The following is a 26,636-nucleotide window of genomic DNA, read 5'->3' on the forward strand; positions in this document are numbered from 1 at the left end:
TATATATTGAATAATATGGGTGATAAAGGACAGCCTTAATGGACTCATCTGTTTATTGGTTTCCAAGTGGATACGATATCATTTTGCCTTATTACTATTTCATTATTATGGTATATATTTAATAGAGCACTGTATAGCTGGTTTGGAATATGATATTTCTTTAAAGTTTCCCATAGTTTATTTCTCAAGATTTTGTCAAATGCTTTTATATAGTCGATGAAAGCTATGTGTGTTTCAATATTGTATTCTCTGTGTTTTTCTATAATTATTTTTAAGATAAAAGATGAGTGTATGTGATCTTCCCTTACAGAATCCGTTCTGTTCTTCTCCCAACTGTAATTCTATAGAGGATAATAATTTTTGTTAACATTTTTGCATAAATTTTGTATTCTGTATTGAGGAGGCTGATGCCACAATAGTTATTACAATCTGTTTTTAGACATTTTTTATAAATTGGTATCACTAGAGCCCTATCCCAACTTTTTGGGGATTTTCCCTCTTTGTATATTTGGTTTATAAATTTTAAAAATCTGATGTTAAATTCTTTACCTGCAAATTTAATAAGTTCTGTATTTATATTATCTTCTCCTGGTGACCTGCCTGTTCTGCATTGTTTGAGAGTATTTTGTAGTTCTTCGTATGTAAACTCATCCATATTACTGATGTTATATTTCGGGGAAGATTCTTGTATCACGGAGTTATCATGCCATAGCTTCTGGAAATACTCCTACCAAGTTTCTAGTTCGATCATATTGATTTTTATTCTTTCTTTTAAATTGTTATTCATTTGCTTGAGGATTCTATATGTATTAGGTCTTTTCAATATGCAGTCCCATTCTAATTTTGCTATAAAATTTTCATACGTTTCTCTATTTTTTTTCTGACATGCTCTCTTTGTTATTGCTCCTTTCTTTCCTTTTATATGAGCATGTTGCCTAGGTATGACTGTGGTGAGATGAGGCGGAGAGCAAGGATTATGAATGATATGCTGGTGGAAAGGTGTGAAGAGATGGGAGTACAGTTTGTTAATGTGTGGAATGAGTTTGAAGGATGAAGTGAACTGTATGGGAGCGATGGACTGCATTTGAGTGGTTATGGTGTGAGTCGCTTGGAGAGACTGCTGCTGGAAGGTAGAGATTTTTTCCGACATGCTCTCTATGTTATTGCTCCTTTCTTTCCTTTTATATGAGCATGTTGCCTAGGTATGACTGTGGTGAGATGAGGCGGAGAGCAAGGATTATGAATGATATGCTGGTGGAAAGGTGTGAAGAGATGGGAGTACAGTTTGTTAATGTGTGGAATGAGTTTGAAGGACGAAGTGAACTGTATGGGAGCGATGGACTGCATTTGAGTGGTTATGGTGTGAGTTGCTTGGAGAGACTGCTACTGGAAGGTAGAGAAGTGAGTAGAGAGAATGAATCAGATCAAGCGGGAAGTGATGCAGAAGAGCAGGAGAGTAAGACAGGAGAGATTGAAAAGGTGGTTATAAATGGGAAAGTGAGTGGTATGAGTATAGAAAATGAGAGAAAGGGTGTGCAAGAGGAGCAGGGAAACGGGGAGGCTCAGGGTGGATGCTCCAAGAGGATGTGAGAGCATGTGTAGACAGGAAAGGAATGGGATGACCTAGGATCAAGAGGAAGCAGTTGGAATTGGGGAAGGTTCTAGAATGAATGGGCAGAAAGGGAAATGGCCCCAGTCAAGCATAGAGAGAGAGATCACATCGAGCAAGTGGTATTGGTGGAACTAGCTGTAGATCCAGAAATGAGCTGTTGTGTTTGTATACAAATGCTAGAAGTATAAGAAACAAGGCAAACAAAATGGTTGCACTAATTGCATCTGTTCACCTAAAGATTGTCGGAATAAGTGAGACATGGTTGGAAGAGAACAACATCCTCACAGGAATAGAGATGGAAGGGTATGATGTGTTTCGTGAGGATAGAAGGGGTAAAAAGGGAGGGGGAGTGCTGTTGATGATAGAGAAAGAGTTACGTCCATACAATGCGAGCGGGAAATAGTGCCAGTGGTTTTGAGGTAGTATGGTGTGAGATAGAAGTGAATGGAATCAAATACTTGGTTGGATGTTGTTATAGACCAGGTAATGTGGAAGGTGGTGATAATGAAATGTATAATCAAATTAGCCAAGCAAATAAGAAAAGGGTGATCATAATGGGCAATTTTAATTATGGCAATATAGACAGGAATGATGAGATAGCAACTGGAAGTAAAGAAAATGAGTTTCTTGAGTTTTTGAGGGATAACTACCTCAGATAGTATGTAACAGAGGGCACACGAGGATTGAGGGTCTTGGATTTGGTCATCTCATCAGAGGATGTAATTATCAATGATGTGTCACATCATCCACCAATTGTTGAGAGTGACCATGAGGTGATTATCTGGGTGGTTGCCAGCAGTGTGAGGACCTCTGTGAGAAAAGGGTATATGTGGAACTACAAGGGAGGTGATTATGAAGAGCTCAGGAGACAGCTTGTGGGTGTTGCATGGAATGAGAAGTTAGCTGGAAAAGAGATCATTGCAGCTTGGGGGATTTTCAAAACTATCTAGTAGATGCAATGTCTAAATATATTCCAAGGGTGAGAAGGTTAAATAGGGTAGGTGTGAAATGGAAGAGATTAAGCATGCGATACAGAGAAAAAGGGTGTTGGATTGTGATAGAGTGGAATTTTAGGAACTCCTATCTTATCATAATCTAACATGCGTTTCCAAACAAAAAAGGGATATAAATACAGGTGATCGCCTCTGAGTATAAAATTATTGCTATGTAAATATATCAAGCAAATTTTGCTATGAGAAATTAAATAAGTGTGTATTTAGTACCATTCACAAATGAGTTAAAAACAGTAATGAAAGTGTAAACCTTTAGCAGAATTTTATAAAGTAATATGTATTAATAGATATAGAATGTTAGTACAAATTCAACATGGGGGGGGGGTAAAGTTCAAAGGTCATGGAGCAGTGACATGAGGGAGCAGCTTGCCCCAAGCCAACAGCGTGACATCAGCGCATGTGCGATAGCAGAGAAGGCTGGATGCCGTGACGTAAGACCACGTGAGTGTATTTGCTGGACATTGCAAAATGCAAGAAACGCCGAGAAAAAAGATGGAAATATAAAGGTCATGCACCCCTGAAAAAAGGCTTTTTAGTTCCTCAATCTCCTAGTGTTCGTCTCACGCGGTGGTGAAGGGTGGCAGTGCCTCCATACCGGAGGATTCTGATAAAGGCAGCAGCGGAACTTGGCGGTCGTATCTTCACGGAAGAAATAAGCCTGGCAGTCCATAGAAAGCCAGATTGAACCATGTGGATGTTAAGGAGAGGCAGATTCCAGTAGACTATTGACGCGATACAGAACCAAAGGACAGATAAGTAGACTTTATTTGTATTTCACTGAATATGAATGAGAGATTTGTGCCACGTTGATAAAGCAGAAAGGGGAACATTAATGATATTGAATAAGACTGTGTTGCTATTGTTTAGAGAGGGTTGCCTCTAATCTTACTGTCTATCACTGTGATAAAGTTCCTTAATATGTTGTAAGAAGTTACGAATATGTCTAGAGTGAGGAATTGCTAATTTATAAAGGGATTGTAAAAGATATAAATGCTATCTTGTGTGGTTTGACAGAACTACTGAGAAATAGAAAGATTGTGATAATCATGCATGATTAAGGTATTTAAGAGTATAAATAATATTCTTACTTTAGAGAATTACAGCATAATCAGTTATAAGTATATTTGTAGTATTGTAATATTTTAACTCTGTCCTGACTGTCAGGAACTCCCTTAAGATGGGAATTAAGCTAATAGTATTGAATGTACATATTTTTGATATATAATAAACCTTGCTTTTGTATCTAACTAAGACTATCTGTGATTTCTGGAAGCTGATGCACCTCTTATAAAAATAATACGAACCTATGCAGGAGACTAGTAAGAAGTAAAGTTTGGCCACAACTGCAAAGTTGCTAGGTATCATTTAAGTACTGTCCTGAGATCACCTCTTGATTGATAATATTGTTAATCTAATATCTCTAAGTGGCACAGCGAAATATAAATCCTCTTGGCGTTTTACGAGAGGTAGATCTCAGACACTCTGATACTCTGGTGTTGCCTCGATCTCGAGGAAATTCCATTGTCCCTCAGAGGTACCATGTGATACCTGATTGAGAGTATAACGGGGATTGGACCCCAAAGACCAAAGAATAGTTATAATAGTAGAAAGTCGACACAACAAGGGCATTGTGGAAGCAGCATAAGAGAAGTGGAAATAACCAATTCCATGAGGACTACAAAGATCATGCAAGGAGGGTGACTTGGTTGATGAGGGTAGCTAAAGAGAGGTATCAACAGCAGTTAGCTAATAAGCCAAAAAGAAACCTAAGGAGTTCTTTCGATATGTAGCCAGCAAAAGAAAGAATGATTATGGAAGGATAACATTGATTGGAGAAAATAGTATAAAGACAGCTGTTTGTAGAATGTGTATTGGAGATACTTAATGAGCAGTTCATAAAGGTCTTTCAATCTTGTGAATGTGACTTCATGGAAAGATTGAGAGCAGTTGATGATGGGGAGTACAGACTGACTGTAAATGAGCAAGAGGTGTATGGGGAGTTGAGTAAACTAGATGTTAATAAGGCTGTGGGACTTGATAATATATCACCACGTATTCTGATGGAATGTGCCAGAGAGTTGACACCTGCCTTGACATAATTTTTTATACCAGTCTTGCACTCGGTCAAGTTCCTAAGGAGTGGAAGGAGGGCAAGATTGTGCCACTTTATAAAGGAGGTGATCAAACTCAAGCATCAAACTATAGGCCTATCTGTGTGTAAGGTATTGTGGTTAAGTTGTTGGAGAAGTTTGTGAGAACTAGGATCCAGAGTTGGGGTGACAACAATGGTATTATCTTTGATGGACAGCATGGATTTGCTAAAGGGAGGTCATGTTTTAGTAATCTACTTACTTATTACAATAAAATGACTGTTTCCTTGGACAGAGGAGAAAGATACACAGTAATATACTTGGATTTTGCAAAGGCTTTTGATAGAGTACCTCATGATAAGTTGACAGTCAAACTAGAGCAGATGGGGTTGGATATTAGACTAGTGCATTGGATTGAAGACTGGCTATCTGATAGGTATCAACAAGTTGTGTATGGGAGAGTGATATCCAGGAAAAGGAAAGTCACTATTGGAGTGCCTCAGGGGGGGGGGTCTGTTTTAGGGCCATTACTGTTTAACTTATATATTAATGATATTGGTGAAGATTTGGATGGAGATATTCAGTTGTTTGCAGATGATGCAAAGTTGGGATGAACCATGAAGAGTAGTGAAGATGTTGTGGCCTTACAAGAAGACTTGAATAAATTGAGTGATTGGGTACAGAAATAAGGATGTGAGTTCAATGTTGCAAAATGTAAGGTTTTAAAATTTGAAAACAAAGATGGGATGCAGAATTTATGCTTGGTGAGGATATATTGTTGGAGGTGGAGGAAATAAGAGATCTGGGGGTGATAGTGGCTAAGGATCTGAAATTTAGGGGACACATAGCCAAAATTGTGAAGACATCACAAAGGCTTCTGGGAATGATGCGGAGGACATTGATGTGTAGAAGTAGGGAGATTCTTGTTCTGTAGTATAAGGCTTTGATTAGACCACACAAGGACTATTGTACCCAGATTTGGTCACCTGGTTTTCAGACATGTTGGAAAGAGTCCAAAGGCAACTGACTAAGGTAGTTTCTGACCTCTGGAATGTCGAGTACAAGGAAAGATTGAGAAGATGTAATTTGCAGAGTCTGGTGGACAACCCCTTACAAGTTGGTAAGGGGTTGTTATAGGATCAATGCTGGAGAAGTTCTGCATAAAATAGTGGGAAATAGGGGGAGTACCAGAGGTCATCCCTGGAAACTGTATAAAGAGGGTGTGAGTAGGGGAGTGAGAGGCAAGTTTTTTTCGTGCAGAGTTGTGAATGATTGAAATATCTTGCCTGAGAGTGTGGTATCTGCAAGGAATTTGAGTGTGTTTAAGGCATGGTATGATGAGTTGTGTGTGTGTGATACAAGGACCTCCCAGATGAGTTTTTTGACTCCATGAGGTCTTGGGGTAATAATAATAATAATCAATGAGTGATTCATCTGTCTTTAAATTTAGCCATTGTTTATATGCTGTCTTTTTTTCTTCAATTATCTGTTTGATCTCTTCATCCCATTTTCTTAGACCTCTGTGTCTTATCCATTTTCTAATATATGTTTGTTGTTTGACCATTCTTCTTTCACTGTCCTGTTTTCCTCGATTTTGCTCAACCAATCCCTAATTCTATTCTGATATAGACCTCTAATATTCTCATCATTTAAGAGTTTCATTTTATATATTTATGTATTTCTATTTTCTTTTGATTTTTTTCTTCCCTCCCATCTTGGTTTCCATTTAATTTTCCCTACCTGTAAGTAGTGGTCTGACTCTATCTCTGCTTCTCTATATACTCTGATGGCTATGATCATATTTGATAATTTTGTATTAACTATTATATAATCTATAATGCTTTTTATATTTCTTGCCTGCCAGGTAAATCTATGAATATCTTTCTGTTTAAAGTAGGTATTTTGTCTTTAATTCACCCTATACAACAATTATTCTATAACTGTTGTATAGGGCGAATGGTCTTAATCTCTTTCCATTATTATTATATGTTGGTTCACCTATCGGTCCTATGTTGAGTTTATGTAAGGTATTACCAATTCTTGCATTTAGGTCACCCATTATTATAATATAATCAGAAGGATTTATTTGATCAATAATCTTTTGTAGTTCTTGATAAAAAAATCTCTGATTCTTCTTTTTCCTCTTCTGGGGCACAAGTACTTATTATTGTCAGATATCCTCTAGATATCTTTAGTCCTGTCTCTATGATTCTATCATTCCAGTAGTTGTAATGTATAATATTTCTTCTCAAAGATTTATGTATGAACATCATTATGCCTAACTTTGCTCTTTCCTCCAACTTTCCTCCACTATAAATATAGATATAACTCTCGGGTTCATCTGTTCCTATTTTTTCTTTGATTCTGCAATAGTAGTTATCATTATTTTTTGTTTTTCCAAGGTTTTGTCTAATTCTTGTATTTTATAGTGTATACTTCTAACGTTCCATGTTGTTGGCTTCCAAATATTAGATATCTTCTTTTTCCATTTTTGTGTCTGTGTTGAATCCTATCCATTCTCTGAACCTGGTCATTTCCGATAGGGTCCATTCTTTTTGAATTGTTTTGAGTCTTTTTAGCGAGTTTCAGTTCAACTGAGAGGGTTACTGGCTTCCTGCAGTCTAGCTTGATGGTAGGCTGCCACCTTAAGGTCATCAAGCTTGCCTTGGTTAATGGTTATTAAGGGAAAATGAAATTCCCCTTAGCCTTTGATTACTCTAATAGCTTTAGGAGACAGTGGAGGAACCTCTCCAGGGTTAGAAGAAGTTAGGATAGTCAAGATTATAGTATTCTGTCCTCTTCTATAGATGTTAATGGAGGAGATGAAAAAGGGATCAAGACGAAGGACAAGACAGGAAAGAAATATGGCTAAGAGAGTGAAGGAGGCCACACTTAGCTCAGGTACCTCGGGTGTGCCAAGCCCGTACTTGCAATTGAAGCCCCTGGTGACAAGCTTTTATTTTAATATAAATATTATTATTATCAATGGACATCCATGGAGTCAAGCAACTTATAATAACAGCAAAAATTACTTACAGCATCTAGCCAGCCAACTTAAATAAATATAGTCATTCTTGATCTTTTCATTTTGAATTAGTAAAAATATCTGAAAGATAAAATGGAAGAATCAGAATGAATATCATCTGATACCTTAAACAATATTCAGTTTACATCTTACTCCTTTAACCTTAATGCTCCTTTTTTTTCTTTCTTTAAATATTGATATACCTTCAAAATTATATTCCCCTCATGATGCAATAGCTAAAACATATTTTCAAAATTGAAACAACATATTATCATATATTCAGATCAGAGTAACGTGACCAAATCATTCCTGTCCTAAGGTATATGATAAAAAAAATTATGAATAGTATTAAATATTTTTAATATAGTACTTTTTTTACTAAATAGCTTAACGAAATTACATCGTATACTAGGATATACATTAAAATAAATTTTAATACACTTCCAATATTTCGGCAACGTCACGTTGCCATTTTCACAGGAACTTAAAAACAAGACATGTGCACGCAAGCACAACAAACAGTAAATGAGGACGAAGCAGGAAGCTATTTTTTCTCCTAAAAGTCCTGATAGTGCCCCCTAGTGGGCAATCTTGGTATTCTTGGGCGACTGGGCTGAAGGTCTTCTGATGTAGGTTTTCCAAATTTGGGGCAGTCTCATGCAACCAAATTTATTGAGGTTTGGATTGTTTCTTAGGACTGAGGCTGATTCCAAGAAAAGCCTTTCGTATTTGAATTTACTACTGTGTATTATCATGGCTTTCTTCCACTGTATTCTATGGCAGGTATCCAGTGCATGGTCTGCAAGACCAGAGTGGCTGTATTGGTGAAACCGGATGTAGTCCTTGTGTTCTGAAATTCTGATATTAGCTGTCCTGCCTGTATGGCCAAAGTAGGACAGCTTACAGCTGCAAAAGACCTGGTATATCCCAGGTAGGTCTAGGGGGGGTTGGTGTTTAGTAGAACAGATAAGGGATGTCAAGTTTTTTTATGGTCTGTAACAAGATGTTAAGTCATGTTTTTTTAGGATTTTCGTAATGTTTTCCGAGGTGCTCGGGATATAGGGTATGGTGATTGATTTAGAGTAATCCTTGTTGTGAGGGTAGGGAGGTTGTGGTTTATTGGTTTCAATATTTTTTGGATTTTTCTTGGGTGTGGGGTAGCCACTGGCTGAGAAACTGTTGAGAATGTGGTTTAGTTCTGTGGTTAGGGGATTGTCATTTGAACAGATAAGTTTAGCCCTGTTGTGTAGTGTCTTAATGACACCATATTGTTGTGAGGAAGGGTGGTGGGATTGTTGGTGAATGTATCTGCCTGTATGGTGGGTTTTCTAGACTGAGAAAACTAAGGTTCCATCAGGCTGGTGGGTGACTAGTGTATCTAAGAAAGGAAGGCGGTTGTTTTTTTCTTCTTCCAGGGTGAATTTGATTCTGGGGTGTTGATTGTTTAAGTGTGTTAGGAAGGAGAGGAGTGCATCGGAGCCATGTGGCCAAATAGCGAACACATCATCAACATAGCGAAGCCATATGGTTGGTTTTTGTGGGGCAGAGTTTAAGGCTTTCTCTGCAAAAGTCTCCATATAAAAGTTGGTCAAGGGTGGGGAGAGTGGCGAACCCATGGCTGTCTCCTCTATTTGTTTGTAGAATTTTCCTTGCCAAACAAAATAGCCTGAGTTCATTGTGAACTGAAATAGGGTTGTGATATTGGGAGGAAATTTAGCTTGGATTAGCTCTAAGGATTCTTTGAATAAGGAGGAGACATCAAAACTGACCATTAAGTCAGTGTGTTTAAGCGTAAGGTTTTCTATGCTGGCTTTGAAGTGGGCTGAGTTTTTTTGGTATCCGGAGAGTTCACCAAAAAACAACCGACAATTCATCGAACGACAATTTATGGAAAAAGCAATTCACCAAATAATCAATTCACTGAACAACAATTAATTGAAAAAGTAATTCCTAGAAAGGCAATTCCCCGAAAAAGCAGTTCATCAATCAGCAGTTAATCGAAAACACAATTCATCGAAATGCAATTGATCGAAAAACAACAATTTATCAAAAAATCACAATTCATCGAAAATACAGTTCACCAAAAAATTAATTATAAGGCATGTGGGGTGAAGATGTGTGTGCAATTTTTTTTTGAATGGTTTTGTGAGGGCGATTTTTTTGCGGCACATACTGGTTGCAGCGAATGATATCCATTGAGGCAGATATAGTTGAGACGTTAAATGATGGATTTCATCCTCGTGAAAATAACATTCTACAGAACTTAAGGGAGGAGGAACACTGATGGTAAGCGAGTTGGAAGTATACATGATGAATTCAGTAAACTCGATATCAAGGGACTTGTTGATATATCAACATGTGTCTTTAGAATATCTCAGAAGAGGAAGTCACTAGTGGTGGTGTGGTGCAAGGACCAGTTAAAAGTAACAAGCTGTATGAGGCGGGTGGCTGAAAAGTTCTGATAAACACCTAGAACAAAATGGTTTTATAGCATTCTGATATAAACCACAAGGAAGACCATATCTTAAAACCTTTTAACACTTATGTTTCCTGAAATCGTAATAATTATTGTTTTTCATTTAGGATATGTAAGAAAACATGTTAGTGGTTTTGAAGAAATTCGAAGATACAGAGGTGCAGGCCGTCAGGTTTTTCGTGCTGCAAGAAAAGTCTGCAACTGAGATTCACCAAACATTGCGTGAGAATTTAGGGGACTGTGCCTTCCAGTATAACCAACAATTGAAAGCTGGGCATCCTGGGCTGGAGACCTTCCACAGCAATCACACCTGAAAACTTCAATGAAGTGCATGCCATGATCCTTGATGAACAAATGCCAGCCAAAAACATCACAAAGAATCTGGAGACATCCAGGGAACGGGTTGGTGTCATTATCTACCAAAATCTGGAAATGCAGATATGCTCAGCAAAGTGTCCTCAAAGGTTTGAATGCCGACCAAAAGAGAAAACGTGCTGTCATCTCAAGGGATTTTTGATCATTTTGAGAAATCAGGTGCAAATTTTTTAGCTCATATTCTTACCGTTGATGAAACATGGCTTCATCACTATGACCCATAGAACATACAACAGTCAATGGAGTGGAGACAAAGGTTCTCCATGGCCAAAGAAGTTTCGAACTAAAAAGTCAGCAGGGAAGGTTCGTGCCATTGTCTTTTAGGATATGGATGGTGTAATCCTTACCAAGTACCTCAAAAAAGGTGAAACTGTTACAGCAGCTCTGAAGGAATTGAAGGAGGTACTGAAGGAAAAACGTTGCGAGAAACTAAGCAGAGGTGTGTTGCTTTTGCAGGACAATGCACCTGCTTATGAAATCCAACAGACAATATATAACTTGGGATTTCAGTGTCTACCTCAAACACCATATTCACCAGACATGGCCCTAGGGCCACACTAGAAATTTTGTCGCCCCGTGTATTAGCATATTTTGCTGCCATTCTCCGTTAAAAAAAAAAAAAAACTCTATTAATGACGTCTTAAAAGCCATGCTGTTAAGCTAGGTTTCAACATCTCTGATCATAAATTCTAAGTAGCAGCATTAGCTAATAAAAATTCATAAGTTAATGAAAAATGATCATAAACTATATTTTATACAGAGAGAGAGTTAACCCTTTAACACTACATTCTTTTAATTATTATGATTTTTAAAAACATGTACAGTACAATGAAGTTTTATTATGTAAAATGCTAACGACCTCCTGAAGTCCGGTTTCAACAGAGAAGGAATAAATGAGTTTTTTATGATTTATTTTTGTATACTTTAGGCCAATTTTGCTGCCCCAAAAGTTGACACCCTGTGTCCAAATGCAAGTTTTTAACCTTTGGTAGAATCAGCCCTGCCTGGCCCCCACCTGACTATTTCATATTCTCAAATTTAAAAAAAATAAAAATAAAAAATAAAAATAAATAAAAAAAAAAATTCAGAGGAACAAAATTTAGAAATATGAATTCATATCTGCAGCTGAGGACTGGTTTGTGCAAAAAGGGAAAAACTTTTTAATAGAGGATTCGAAATGGCAGCATCGTTGTAACAAGTGTATAACAGTTCGTGAGGAATATGCAGAATAATGTGTAAGTTACATGGGAATATAACAAAGATCTGTATTTAAGTTTTGTCGATCTGGAAAAGGCATATGACAAGGTGCCAAGAGAGAAGCTATTCAATACGCTGAAGTTATATGGTGTCAATGGGACATTATATCAAGCAATACTTAGTCTTTATTTGAGTTGTAAGTCAGCAGTTAGAATTGAAGGAAGTACAGGAAGATGGTTTAATGTTAAATCTGGTGTGAGACAAGGATGTACATTATCCCCTCTGTTATTCATTATCTATATGGATCACATTATGAAGGAAAGTGGTATTAAACATGATATCGAAATTGGAGATGTTAATGTCAGCTCTTTGCTCTATGCGGATGATGTTATACTTCTAAATAAATCCGCTACAAGTCTGCAAGATTCTCTGACTAAATTGAATAGCTCTTGTAATACATATGGTATGAAGGTCAGCAATAAAAAGACAATGAAAATAGGCAGAATCATTGAAAATGTCAACTGTGTTGTGAATGGAGAACCTGTGGAACAAGTGAAACATTTCAGCTATTTAGGCACGATTTTTAGTGAAGATGGTAAATTAAATATAGAAATAGACAACAGAATCAGCAAAGCTGGTATGGTGGGAAGTCAATTGAATAAATTCATATGGAATAAGAGAGAAATTAGTCGCAACACTAAATTAGCTGTATACAAAACAGTGTTCAAACCAGTTTTAACTTATGGATCTGAGAGCTGGGTCAGAAGTAAAACACTTGACCAAAGACTAGAGACCGCAGATATGAGAGTCCTGAGAAAGATTAGAGGCGTGAACAGATGGCATCAATGGCAATATCATATTAAAAATGAGGATATTAGGAAAGAACTTGACATTGTCAGCATCCAGGAATGCGTTAGCAGAGCTAATCTGAGGTGGTATGGTCACTTAAATAGAATGGGCGAGGAAAGATTAGCAAAACAAGTGTTCTCTGCTAGGTTGGCAGCAAAACGACCCAGGGGAAGACCAAGATATAGGTGGATTGATACGGTAAAAAGTGCTTTAGACGATAGAAATATAAGAGCTGATAATATTGGAGTGTTGACAAGTAACAGACTGATTTGGAGGAAAATTGTAGATAGGAAATTAATAATGATGTAATTTTTTTCATGTAGTACTATCATATCCTGTACACCCCTTGAGGGTACATGGCAGGAATTTGATGATGATGATGATGATGATGTGTAAGTTACAAGGTTCTACCTCAATTCCTTCATGGTGGTTATCAGAAATATTCTGCACACCCTCACAAGATTTAATGGTATGGGAGGCACAGATGGGAAACAGAATACAGAATGATGGGGAAATATCTTAGAGGACGTAGAGGAAATGCAACATTTCAGATCCTTATCCACCAACATCGGTGATGTTAGTGGATAAGGATTTGAAATGTTGAAGATATTGTGCTAAAATTGTGAGGACTGCATAGCGCATTCTGGCACTGATGGCAAGAACACTGATATATAGGGGTAAAGATGTAATGACTCCTCCATTCTATAAAGTTTTATTCAAACTGCATACGGATTATTGTGCCAAGATTTTGTTACTTGATTTTCAAATGGATGAAGGTATGTTGTAAAAGATTCAAAGACGATTGATTAATGGTGGTTTCTAGTCTCTGGAATGTTGAGCATGAACACAGATTGAGGGAATGCCATTGTAGAGTCTAGTGGATAAAGGACAAGAGGGGGGGGGGATGTCATCTAGATATTTAAGTTCTTAAGGGATAATTATCGGAATAATGAGTATCAGATTTTTCATAGAATAGGCGGGGTCAGGGCAGAACAAGAGGCCATCCCTGGACGTTGTATAAAAAGATCATAAATGATGGTGAGTTTGAGGGTGGTTGGAATGCGTTGCCTGGAAGTGTAGTGGGTGTGAAGGCAGTGAATGCATTTAAGCCACAATATGATGAGCTGTGTGTGTAATGGAGGGACCTCCCAATATGATTCGTTGACTCCCGAGAGGTCTAATAATAATAATAATAATAATACACGCATACCCGGTCGTACGACACGTTAGGTTCGAGACCACCTCTGTATAGTGAACCACTACCTTTTTTATCAGAATGCATGTAATGGCTAAATAACGTTTTAGGTAGTCATGTATATGCGTAAATGACGTGAATAAAGCATTTGTATACGTCAGTTACGCAAAAGAAATATTATTTTGGAAACTTAAATCTTATTCTGACTCGCATGGCTAAAAGGAACACCCTGACCTGTTTACATACCAATCTGCATCATTAAAAGTTTTCTCATTTCGTCAAAAAGATTGTCACATTTACGGATAACTGTGATATTAACTAGTGGCTTTTTTTTTTCCCACTTGACTAAGAACTTTATGTATTCAAGATACCAAGTAATTTTATATAAACTTGGTTTTAATCCTATTTCCCAAGTAAGCAAACAGACAAGAACGTCAAGTTTGCGCCTGCAAGTAGTGCAAGTCCAAGGCAACTCTTGTAGTGCCAGCCGAGGCAACTCGTGGTAAAGGTGGATAAAGATCTGATCACTTTCCTTAGTATTTTTCTCTTAATGTAAAGCACATCCCCCTTGTGGAGATGTAATGCTAAACATTATATTTGTATTTTTTGTATGCTAAACTTTATATTTGTTTTTAATAAATCTAACAACAGTAGTGCCAAGCAAGTTTAGCCTATGGCCTCTCTACAAATTCTGTTATTGCATAAAGTGCATACTGAGGCTCAGTAAACAAAAGAAAATTCTTAGAAAATGAAGGAAAATATACACTAACCAGATATAGTATTATCTAGTTTATATTACTTATATTATAAATAAGATAACATAATATAATATAACATAACTCATAATATATCTTCAACCAAACACATTGACCCCCACTCCATACAGATTTGGCTACGGTTAATTGAAAAGTTAAAGTAATCAAAGTTATTCTTCAATTAATATGCAATTAATTAAGATCAGCGCTGATGCGCTATGCACTCTTAAAAGTTTCATACATTGATACATTGATAAAAATTCAATCATACTGTCAAAATGGCAGGGATTTTGTGGCACAGTTTGCATAAGCCACTGACATATATATTTAAATACAATTAGGAAACTACTCTGAACTCTATTAGTATTTATCTAGATAAAAGTAAACAATGTTTGAGTCATTTATTAATTTATGAAATAATCTTAATCCTCTCTTTTAAAGAATCTCTCGATTTTTATTTCTGAACTCTCCTTTAAGAGCTCAGAAATATTCGTGATGCTGGGAACGTGAAATGGCACTGCAGAATACTTTTGTGCCTCAGGTTTCTGGAATAGTAGATAATCTTGCTTGAGGGCACGGTGCTGGACCAACAAGGCTAATCCAATGTTTATGTCAATGTAAGAAGATCAGTATGCTAAAGGTATATTTTGATATGCTGGACTCTGAGAAAGATTAAATTAGGTTGTTAACTGCATTAACCTCCCAACTGGCTGATGTGGATGAAATAGTCAGCTCTCCCTAGCTTTTTTCATGGATCAAAACTTCAATGCCATTCTATCTTTTATCATGCCATTCCTTTCTCCTCCGTTAACCTCGTTATGGCTATTCTATAGCCATTAGTGGATTAACTGTTGCTGAGCAACCTTTGTGTCCCCCTGTCTTTACGTCTATTGTGTTGCTTAGAATTTCCCTTACTGTCCTAAGATATTTGACCTTTTTTGCCTCTTAAAGCATTTATTGCATCTCTTCCCAAAAATTGAAACGAATTTCACATGCGCAAAAATAATCAATCCTGAAATGACCACCAACCAACCTTTGCAATGAATCTATTTAGTGATAGTAAATTTGGTGTAATTTATTCTACAAATCAGTGCACCAGAAGAGATGCACTGATTGTTCTTTCACTTTACTTATAATATAGAAACAATTTTTTTCTAATTTCAGAATTTTCAAATGTTTACTTTGAAAATATTATGTCAAATATTTATTGAAATAAATGTCCTTTTGCTTTCATTCCTAGCCAAATACCATTATATGGATCATCACATTTCAGTTTTAGAAACGATTTTTTGTTGTTCTTAAAGACAAAAAATTTTAATCCTTTTCCCAAGCAATACAAAGTTTTGCATGTGAAATATATTCACGTCTGAGTTACTTGTATATAGAGGCTAATGACTTCAAAGAATCAAATTGTATTAGCTACATCAGAAGATGATCTACAGAGTTTTCAGTATGATCATTAAATGAAATTTCAGAACAGTATAATATGGGAATATCCAAGTAAAGACAAAAATAACGGCTTTCAAAGGCGAAAACCCAATAATAAGAACTAAAATAGTGATACATATGAAAATATTAGAGCAAGTGAAAACGTGCAGATACCTGGGATGCGAATGAAGATAAAAAAATAGAAATTTCGTTAAAGTAAATGGCATATTGATTAATATATTTTATGAACATTCCTTGAGATAAAAACACACCAGAATCAGACTATATCATGTTCTATCTAAACCAAGTTTATTCCATGGAAGTGAAACATACACCATATAAAAGAAGAATGAAAAAACTGATGATTTAAAGAATGCAAATGATATTTCTCAGGAAAAGAGCTGGATATACCAAATGAGACCATAAAACAAATGAAGACATTTTTCAGTTTCTGAATATTATTATTATTATTCCGGGCAACTCCATGGAGTCGACAGACTCATCGAGGGAGGCCCTAACATCATGTCACGAACAACTATTCGACATTCACACAGTATCTGTCATACCTCGCCTTGAACTCATTCACAGTCATAGCACCCACAACAAACTCTGGCAGCTTATTCCACTCTTTCACCACTCTCCAAGTAAAAAACCTAGCTCTAACACCCCTGCTAACCACATTCTTGCCCAGCTTCCATTTATGGCCCCTAGTCCTCCCACCACCAGTCCTATTCACAAAAATATCTTCTGGATTAATCTTATAGAAACCCTTCAGTAATTTGAATGTCTCAATCATATCACCCCTTTTCCGCCTATCAACCAATTTTTGTAACCCACAAATCTTCAACCTGTTCTCATAAGGTTCATTCCACAGACCTGCTATCATCTTTGTCACTCGTCTCTGGATCCTCTCCACCACCTCCCAATCAAGAAGAAACTCTGGTGCCCATATCTGAGCACAGTAGTCTAGATGGGGTCTTATCAAGGCTCGATACAGAGGAACAATAACTTATCTCTGCTTGTTAAAGTATTTTTCAGAAGCCAAGTGATTTGATGAACTGATTTAGCCACTTTTACAATGTGCCCCCTAAACTTCAATTCCCTATCCACCAACAGTCCCAAATCCTTGGCCTCATCAATCTCCTGGAGTACGGTTCCACCAATGCGATATACTACTGCTATTCTTTTCACCCCAAAGTGCATAACCTTACACTTTGCCACATTAAACTGACATCCATTTTTCCTAGCCCAGTTCTCCAAACTATCCAAATCATCCTGTAAAATTTTGACATCCTGTGCACTCACAATTGCTCTACCCAACTTTGCATCATCAGCAAACAAGTGAACACTTCCTCTCAAATCCTTTCCAATATCATTGATGAACAAATTGAAAAGCAGTGGTCCAAGAACAGAGCCCTGCGGCACTCCACTAGTCACAAGACGTCTTTTTGACTCCACTCCTGAATAAACCACTCTCTGGTATCTCTCCTTCAACCACCCTCCTATCCATCTTACCAACCCTATATCTATCTCCATCTGCTCCAGTTTACTGATTAGGGTTCCATGTGGTATCCTGTCAAAGGCCTTGGCAAGGTCCAGTAGTATCACTGTAAACCCATTACCTCTATCCAGTTCAGCCGTCACTGTGTTATAAAACGTGAGCAAGTTACTGAGGCATGATCTACCCTTCACAAAACTATTTGTCCCCCATACAATCCTGTATTCTTTTCTTGACTAATTTCTCCAAGACCTTGACAACAATTCCTGATATGCTAATTGGTCGGTAATTTACAACAGCAGTCTTGGAACCTCCTTTATGCAGTAGAACTATTTTCCCCTCTTTCCACCCCCCTTGGGACTAACCCAGACCCGAGACTCAAATTAAACAAAATGGTCAAGGGTACTGACAATTCTTTAGCTGCTTCACATACGACACGAGCTGGTATACCATCCAATCCCACAGATGTATTGACATTGAGGTTTTGCAATAGACTACTCACCTCCACTTCATTCACCACAATTCTTGTATAATCTATTGGTTCATTCATTTCTGCAATGTCACCACCTGGATGATATATTCTTGCAAAGTGCTCACTCAGTAACTCAACTATATCAACTGATTCGGTTACTTCCCTACCATTGGCATTCTTTAAAATCATTCTGCCATATACATTTTTTCTTTTACTTGCAACATATCAAAAAAACCGTTTATGATTCTCTTTAGTGTGCATGGCCAATGTTCTTTCGTAATCTTCTTTGCTTTTCTTACCACACTCGTTACCCTTCTGGCCTGCAATTTATAGCATTCATGTGCCTGCCGGTCACCTTTCTCCTTAAATTCCCTCCATAGTTGTTTCTTTTTTTGCAGCTCAAGCTTAATGGTGTTATTCATCCATTTAACCCCTACTTGATTTATTATTTGGACTCTATTTATACAGTCAGCCATTGCTTCATGCAAACACTTCTTAATCGCCTCCCATGCACTATCAACTTCTAGCCCTTGCAGTTGTACATGCCATGGCACTGAATCAATCAAACTCCTAAGCTTGTCATACTTACCAGCCCTATAATTTCACATGAACCCTGTCTTAATTGTAAATTCCACACCTTTAGCCACCTCCCAAGTCAAGACCCTATGATCACTCTCACCAATTGGTGGTATGAAATCGATATGAAATCAATTAAATTCTATATAAGTAAATATAAACAATAATTATTAGAACATATAAATCGAATGGACAATAGTGGACTGCCAACTATATGGATACAAAATAAATGAAAAACAAAAAAAAAAGAAGAAGAATGGAAAGACAAAGAAAACGATGACATGGGTGCGCCTGGAAAAGACGAATTGGCCCAAAATCCATGATATGAAGAAGAACAAGAATTAATTTTACTTAAAAGTAACCTAATAAGGAATTAAAGAAAGAAAAAGAAAAGTGAATTTCAAGAAAGCAAAAACTGTGAACAGATGAGTGATTCGAATATACGTATGTTCAATTTACGTAGCAGAAGTGTTCCACTAAGAACTTAGAAGCAAAGAGAATAACACTACGGCTTCTGGAAATAATGAGAATAAACATCATATCCCCCACTTTGCGGTCTGTAAAACAGCGGTGTAGCTAGAGCTTTTGCCGTCCAGGGCGGTCCCTGAGTTTTTCGCCCCTCTCATACACACCAAAAATACTACAAAAAGTGAAAAGGACGTATGGGGAAATAAATTAAAACACTATGTTTATTTTTGAAGTAAAACTTTAATTTCAACATTCTAAAATGTTATTTCTTGCTTTTCTGTTAGCAAAATCGTCAATGACATTGGCGAAGTCTATTTCATAGTAATGTAGGAATTCTTAATCAGTTTTATTTAGAAAAACTCCTCTCACAACTAGCAACACTTACAGCAATTGTGAGCAAAATTTGCAACAGTATTATGATACTTGGGTATGAGTTCTTGAGACTGTATTTTAGAATTAACTGTAAAAGTTTAAAAAGGTTCAAAGTGCTGCCCGGTACGGACCTCCCCCTTCACCCCCCTCTAGCTACACCACTGCTGTAAAAGCAAATGGCAGTGCACATTGTTTATTACCTTCAAGAACGGTTGTAGTTCAGATATGAATGACAAGTACAAGATGTCTACATTGTTTGTAAGGGGAGAACAGCAGGAGGTAGTGGTGGTAGAGTAAATCCAGTAAATATAATTTGTCGCTTGACTGAGTGATAGAAGCACATATTTCAAACATGGAATGAGTAAAAACAATTCCAATATTCAGCTTTTAAAATTTAACTGTTAGATAGAATGGACAATGTTTTCTTGTAAAAGTTCAAATTTGATATAAGTAAACTGTAATTAATATTGGCACAACTTGTAGGAAAATTGCATCAATTACCACCGATACATTTCTGAACGCTTGTACTTCGCACTTAACAATCGCGTTTGCCAAAATTCACGGTGCTTGCATTTAAACAAATACAGTACATCGAAAAGTAGATCTAAGTCAGTTTCAGAAAAAGACAACCGCTTTTTTGTGAAATTTTGTTAATGTTGACTGCACTGTATTATCACCTAATCGACGTTATTCAGAAGCAGGGAAAATATAGTTTTTGAAATCTTTTATCAGCAAACTGACATTTCTTCCATTTTTTTTTTCCATATTGCTAATATTTACTTATTAGCAATGAACGGTTCACTTTTCTTTCCCTCATTTACATGCACTACTTAAACACCATTTATTATGTGAATGTCTGAATTTCCACCCAGATGCTGTTGCTGACAAGGAAGGTCCGAGCACACTGTTATGAGTTAAATTAGTTGACACAGAATCCTAACTGTTAGTAAATTGCTAAAACAAACACACTAATGAATCTCGAATGTTTTTATTAGAAGTTTCATTTCTCTAAAAACAAACAGTATTAATTTTTGATTGTCAAAGAGGCAGAAGTATAAACAAAATTATCAGTGAGTGAATGGGTTTTATAACTTCGCATGTAAAAATGGACGACTCTCTTCTAGGTATTATGTATATACACATTCTTGAATATACGTAAAATAAACATAGCAGAATTGCGCTTTTTGATAGGGAATGATCTGAGTTCGATTCTTGTCGTAATAGAGGAATTTTATATGAGCTTTTCCAACTAAAGCTGAGTTAGTCCATCTTATACCTTGGCTGCAGTTTTTCCTCATGGAAACTCAAGTTTTTCATCCCACATACAGACAAAAATAAGTACACGGCATTCTGTGTAGTTGGTGGATGAAGTGGTGGAGACGCTGAGTTGTAGAGCAACGGCCCTTCCTCAATTACTTGTACTCCTGAGAGGGTGTCTTATAATAATAATAATTATTATCATTATAACTATTATAAATAAAAAATAATTCCAATAAATGCTCACCCACTACAATTAATAAGAATGACAATGAACTAATTCTAAATGAAATAATTTTTATGTACAAATATTTCTGGCATTTCATTGTAATAGCATACAGTATATTTATTGGATTATGAAATGCCTGATAATATAAAAGTAGTCAGAAAATTAATTTAATCACTTGCGACGTATATGGCTGATCAACATCAACAAGCCCATTCCGTGCAGTCACCATAATGTGAAGTTGCTCCATCATGTTGGAAAATGAGACCCTACACATTCTCAATCTGGGGAAACACAAATTTCTCTAGCATATTTAGGTAAGCCACTCTCATAATCGTCTCCTCATGGAAAAAAATGGCTCAACAATGCGATCACGCATGATCGCATTGTTGAGCCATTTTTTCGAACCAACTCGAAAATTCCAAAACAGAAAAATCAACTTTAAGAAACATCTCATCTCTAGAAAATGGAAGACTACAAAAAAACCTTGGTGTGAATGTATAAAAAAAGTCCTCCATCCTAAACTTATTTTCTACAAAACTGCAGAAACTGAGAAGAGAAAAATTCTACAGCTCATTTAATGAAACTGCTGAAAAGGACTTCAGCATCCTACTCTTCTCTAGGCTGCCAAGAGCCTTTATCAGGGCATTTCACATGAAGGTGAGCTAACCTGTCTCATACGAGGATGGAAGGTTTTTCCTCCCTGAAACTTGGTTTTTTCTTGCCAAATAACAAGCGAACCAAATAGGAAATCACACGCAGTGATTTAAGGCCAGTTGCTTCGACCTAAATTCAAAACAACTCAACCCAATTCCAATTTCCTTTAGCACTGTGTTTTCTAACTGTGGCCTACTGACCATTAGCATCCTTCAGAAGTCAAATAAGACCAACTGCTGCACATCTAAATATAACACAGATGAATATGCTTCTAAAAGGTTTACAGGTTTGTTTTTTATGACTCTTTATTCATCATTCCTATTTTATTATTTTCCTAGAGAATATTTTAATCTTTTATTTTTATTTTTTAACAAACTGCTCTGATCACCTCCTCAAAACCCAGAAATATACCCACGCATATACTCATCACTATTCTTAGCCTATTCCTCCTCTTATTAACTGCGATTACTTGCTTTCGAGGTTCTTCAGGAGATAAGTGCATGTGGCACTCCTGTCTTTGAGGAATAACAGAAACAGGAGTAAATAAGTGAAACATGATTGAAAAATCTTCAGGAATGATATTTTTTCAAGTTTTCCAATATTTTTACTCTGAATTCCTGTATATTTTATTATTATATTGTGAAAAATATTTACATCAAAGAATCAATTTATTATTATTATTAGTAGTAGTAGTACTAGTAGTAATATTAATGATTAATACTATTTTCCCCTCATCCTCCTCAATATAATGATTGTTGATATAGCAATGCTACTTTACTAAGGAATAATTACAGAACAATATCAATTCTTATTGTCTTTCTTGTCCGATAAGTGTTTCCTATCTGTATATATGTGTGTTCATGGGACTGATTTGCCTATTTACAGGAGGAAAAGTCATCTCCGTATTAGGCCTACTAACTTACCTTCAGTTGAAGACAACTGATAAAAATTATGTGCCTTGTACATTTATTAATGGACAAATTTTACTCAGATTGGGTATTTGAAACTTTTACAAAAAGTTATCGAACCGTTCCAGTTTTCAGTTCACCTATATTCGGGGCTACAAAGAAAAGTGTCGAAATTATGTATTATAATAACTCGCTGACTTAGCAGAAGTTTTCAGTACAAGAAGTTGTCTGCACGGTTCAGTTCCAAATGGATTACTTTTATCATAACATTTCCGTAAAGAAGTTCCTAAATGATATTAGCAATTCCGCTCTGGCTGGATGAATTTTTCATTTCAATAAGACTAGATTTATCGTGACAAAATTTGGTAGAACGAAATGTCTTCTCTACAGAAAAATCGCTATCTGCACAAAGAAGCAGGATGTACACTTACATTAAATGTTCTAAAATGCAAGAAAATAATTATTACGTTTCAATGATCCCTTCCATCTGTTGACTGTATCATGATTAATGTTCTGTATTGTTACCGAACATTTTCTAAACAATAGTTTGCAAGAAAAATGACTTTTTGATGAATTATGAAAGAATTCATCGAAAAGTTTTCGGTGAATTGTTTTTTCGCTGAATTGCATTTTCGAAGAATTGGTCATTCGATGAATTGCCATTCGTTAAATTGTCGTTTGATGACTTGTTTATTTGACGAATTGTCGTTTGATGACTTGTTTATTTGACGAATTGTCGTTTGATGACTTGTTTATTTGACGAATTGTTTTTTTGCTGAATTGTCTTTCGATTAACTGCTTTTCGATGAATTTGCCTGTAACCGAGTTTTTTATGTGTGAAGGTGTGTTGCCAGTATAGTGTGTGAGAGCTTTGGCCAAATGTTTAGCTAGTTTGTATGTGGGGGAATCAATGCCATCCACTATGGGATGTAATAGCACATTTTCCCACCAACTCACAAATTAGAAAACTCCACAGGCTCCTTAAGAAGGTCGCTTCTTGGCCTGTAGAAGTCACAAACAAATTAAAACTATTTAACTCCATATCCCCCCCCCTCCCATATTTATGGACTCTCAAAAATACATAAGGAACATTATTATTATTATTATTATTTGACACCTCCAGGGAGTCCAAAGACTCATCGAGGGAGAGTGTGCCAACAGCATCGAACGATTGGCCCCCTTTCAACTACTAACCGTGCTCAAACTTACTTAACTGAGCCATTAGTAGCAGAGGCTCTACCAATCGACCAACCTTTGCCGGCAATTACATAGGGCGCACCATCAGGACTTTTAGGAGAAAGAATAGCTTCCTGTTTTGTCCTCATTTACTGTTTGTTGTGCTTGTGTGCACGTGTCTTGTTTTTAAGTCCTGTGAAAATGGAAATATTGTAAGTGTGTTAAACTTTATTTTAATGTATATCCTAGTATACGTTGTAATTTCCTTAAGCTATTTAGTAAAAGTGCATAACCAACATCTAAGCCTTTCCACGAGAATATAGTACTTTGCAGAGACAAAACATGTCGATGTGGCAGATGATCCACATCAGCCAACAGGTTTTTTTCTTATTTGTGTGTGTTGTTTTTAATGACACAGACACTCTAATATTACTGACCATCAATTAATTACATTCTGGATGATAGGGTTACTATTCAAGCAATGTTTATTTAAAGCACTTCTTGGTGCAATTAACTGGGAAAAGAATTTTATAAGACCAATCTACTCTGAGATCCTGACTTATTAATGTAGCAGAGCCATTTTATTTTGCCAAACACCAATCTGCCAAACACATAATTTAATTTAGAATAGCATAAATGACACAATTAAAATTTTCTTGTGTGTGAACAGAAATCCTGTTGGCACAGAAAAAGAAAGGTTATGAAAAGAAAATATAGTGTGTGGAGGTTGGTAGTAAGGAAAAAAAAACTTTTCTTTTTTCTGAGAAATTTTATTTATGTGTGTGTGTGTGTATTTATTTATTTATTTATGCAGTGCTTTTTTTGGAAAAAATAAAATAGGTGTCAGTACTGATAGTTGCACTACCAGTACTCATTTCTTTGCTAGCAGGAAAAATTGAAAATTAAAATGATGTGAAAAGCAAAACTAATGTGTTTGGATTAAGAACAACAAATTAGGTACATAACCAATAGTTTCTAAGTATAAATTTATTATAAAAATATATAAAAAATGGTTGGTCAATTGGTAGAGCCTCTGCTACTAATAGCTCACGCAAAAAGTTAAGCAAGTTTAAGCACGGTTAGTAGTTGGAAGGGAAAAACCGTTCGATGCTGTTGCCACACTCTCCCTTGATGAGTCTTTGGACTCCCTGGAGGTGTAACATAATAATAATAAGTAAAATATATGATAAATTTTTAATAAAAAATTCTTAATTTTCATTAAGTTATTGTCTGCTACAATACACCATTTCTTTTCTTACTATTTGTGTCTATTGCTGAATCATGTTTTCTAAGCAGTCACAAATCAGCGTATTTTGTTGGATCAAAGAGTGTCAGCAGTGAATCTGCAATTTTAACAAAAAAGTAGAAAAGAAATTGTTTAAATTATTATCAACAGTCTGGTTGGGCTGATGATCAGATTCATTTATGAAAATACCATCACATGTAACACAAAAAGTGAAATTTTAAATAGTTTTCCATCATGCCATACAACTGAAGACAATTGAACAGATATCCCTTTTGTAGTAATGCTTTCGAGTTTAATCATATAAACAAATTTACAGCTATGCTCATTCTACTGTCCAATATACAAGTTCAAATGTGCATAATTACAATGTCAATGCGATCAATTCACCAATCATCAATGAAATTCTACAGTTCAATATAATGATTTTATTAGCCAAATATCAGGAATCAGGAATAAAGGAGATGAATTAGGGGCAATGATAGCCTCAGTCAGTCCAAAGATTATTGGGATCAGTGAAATGGACGAGGGAACATGTAATGAACAGGAATAAAATAAGAAAGGCATAGAGGGTCACCTGGGTTTCTTGGGGACTAAGACGTGGTAGAGAGATTCAGAGACTAGTGACCAAGATGGTGACATGTCTGTGGAATACTCCCTACGAGGATAAATTTTATAAAACCCCTTAAAGATATTTAAGGGGTTTTATAAAATTGATGCAGTGAAAATTTTCAATATATGACATTCATGGGGCCATCCATGGAAGTTGTGTAAAAGTGTGGTTAATAGGAGTGTGTGGACCTGATTTTTTGCATGGAGAGTGGTGAGTGAATGGAATGGATTGCCACAATTAGTTGCGAGTTCCCTGATAGTGAATGGATTCAAGGAGAGGTATGATAGGATTTTTGTGTATGATGATTGATTGAACAAATCCCAACTCAACATCACCAGAGTTAAAGATCAGTACTATCAACGTAAGAAGCCTGAATGGCAAAGAAATGGAGCTAGCTGAGGAATTAGATAAGTACCAGATCTGAAACAAAAAAGACTAAAACTGGTGAGATCTTTCTGAGCAATAAATACAAAATGTTATATTCAGGCAATGACAATCAAGGAAAAGAAGGAGTAGCCATAGTATTCAACACCAAATACGAGGCTAATCTTCTTGAATGGCAGGCAGTCTCAAGTAGAGTAATGTGGGCAAATATGAGAATGAGGAACTGGACAATGAGACTTATTTGTGCCTATGGCCCCACAGAAGGTTTTACTAAGGTAGAAGTGAGAAGTGGAGAAATTTTTTGACGTTTTAGAAAAAGCAACTGACACAATGAAAAAGGAAAAGTTGGTCCTTGTTGGGGATCTAAATAGCAGAGTAGGAAATGATTGTGAGACATACAAAAATATTTTGGGAAAATTTAGAGAAAAGAGCAAAGCTAATAATAATGGCAAATACCTGTTGGATTTCTGCTCAGGACATGGACTGGTTATTAGTAACACCATGTTCCAACATAAAAATGTGCACAAATTCACATGGAGAGAAGAGACTAGGAATAAGAAAAGTCTCATTGACTATGTTATTGTTGATAGTCATGTTTTCTCCCTGGTGCAGGACACCAGGGCACACAGAGGATTTGAAATTGGAAGTGATCACTATTTAGTCTTGAGCAGGATAAAATTGAATTTCATATTGAAAAGAATAACATGTAAGAAAGTTTTAAAGCGAATAAAAGTTGAGCAGCTCTCAGATGTGAACTGTAGACTAAAATAC

The 26,636-nt window shown here is 36.3% G+C and overlaps 1 protein-coding gene across 1 annotated transcript in view; it reads right to left on the minus strand.

Moving 5' to 3' along the window:
* The window catches only part of Ttc26 (tetratricopeptide repeat domain 26), a 337,099-nt gene that overhangs the window by 59,904 nt on the left and 250,559 nt on the right, over nt 1–26,636 (minus strand). The window contains exon 14 of the mRNA XM_090415574.1: nt 7,752–7,821. Coding sequence (XP_090271700.1) covers nt 7,752–7,821 — 70 coding nt within the window. The remainder of the gene's footprint in view (nt 1–7,751; nt 7,822–26,636) is intronic.

The sequence above is a fragment of the Typopeltis vanoorti genome, chromosome 3 (genome assembly GCF_054136105.1).
Source record: "Typopeltis vanoorti isolate ZY-2024b chromosome 3, IOZ_Tvanoo_1.0, whole genome shotgun sequence".
Lineage (NCBI taxonomy): Eukaryota > Metazoa > Arthropoda > Arachnida > Uropygi > Thelyphonidae > Typopeltis > Typopeltis vanoorti.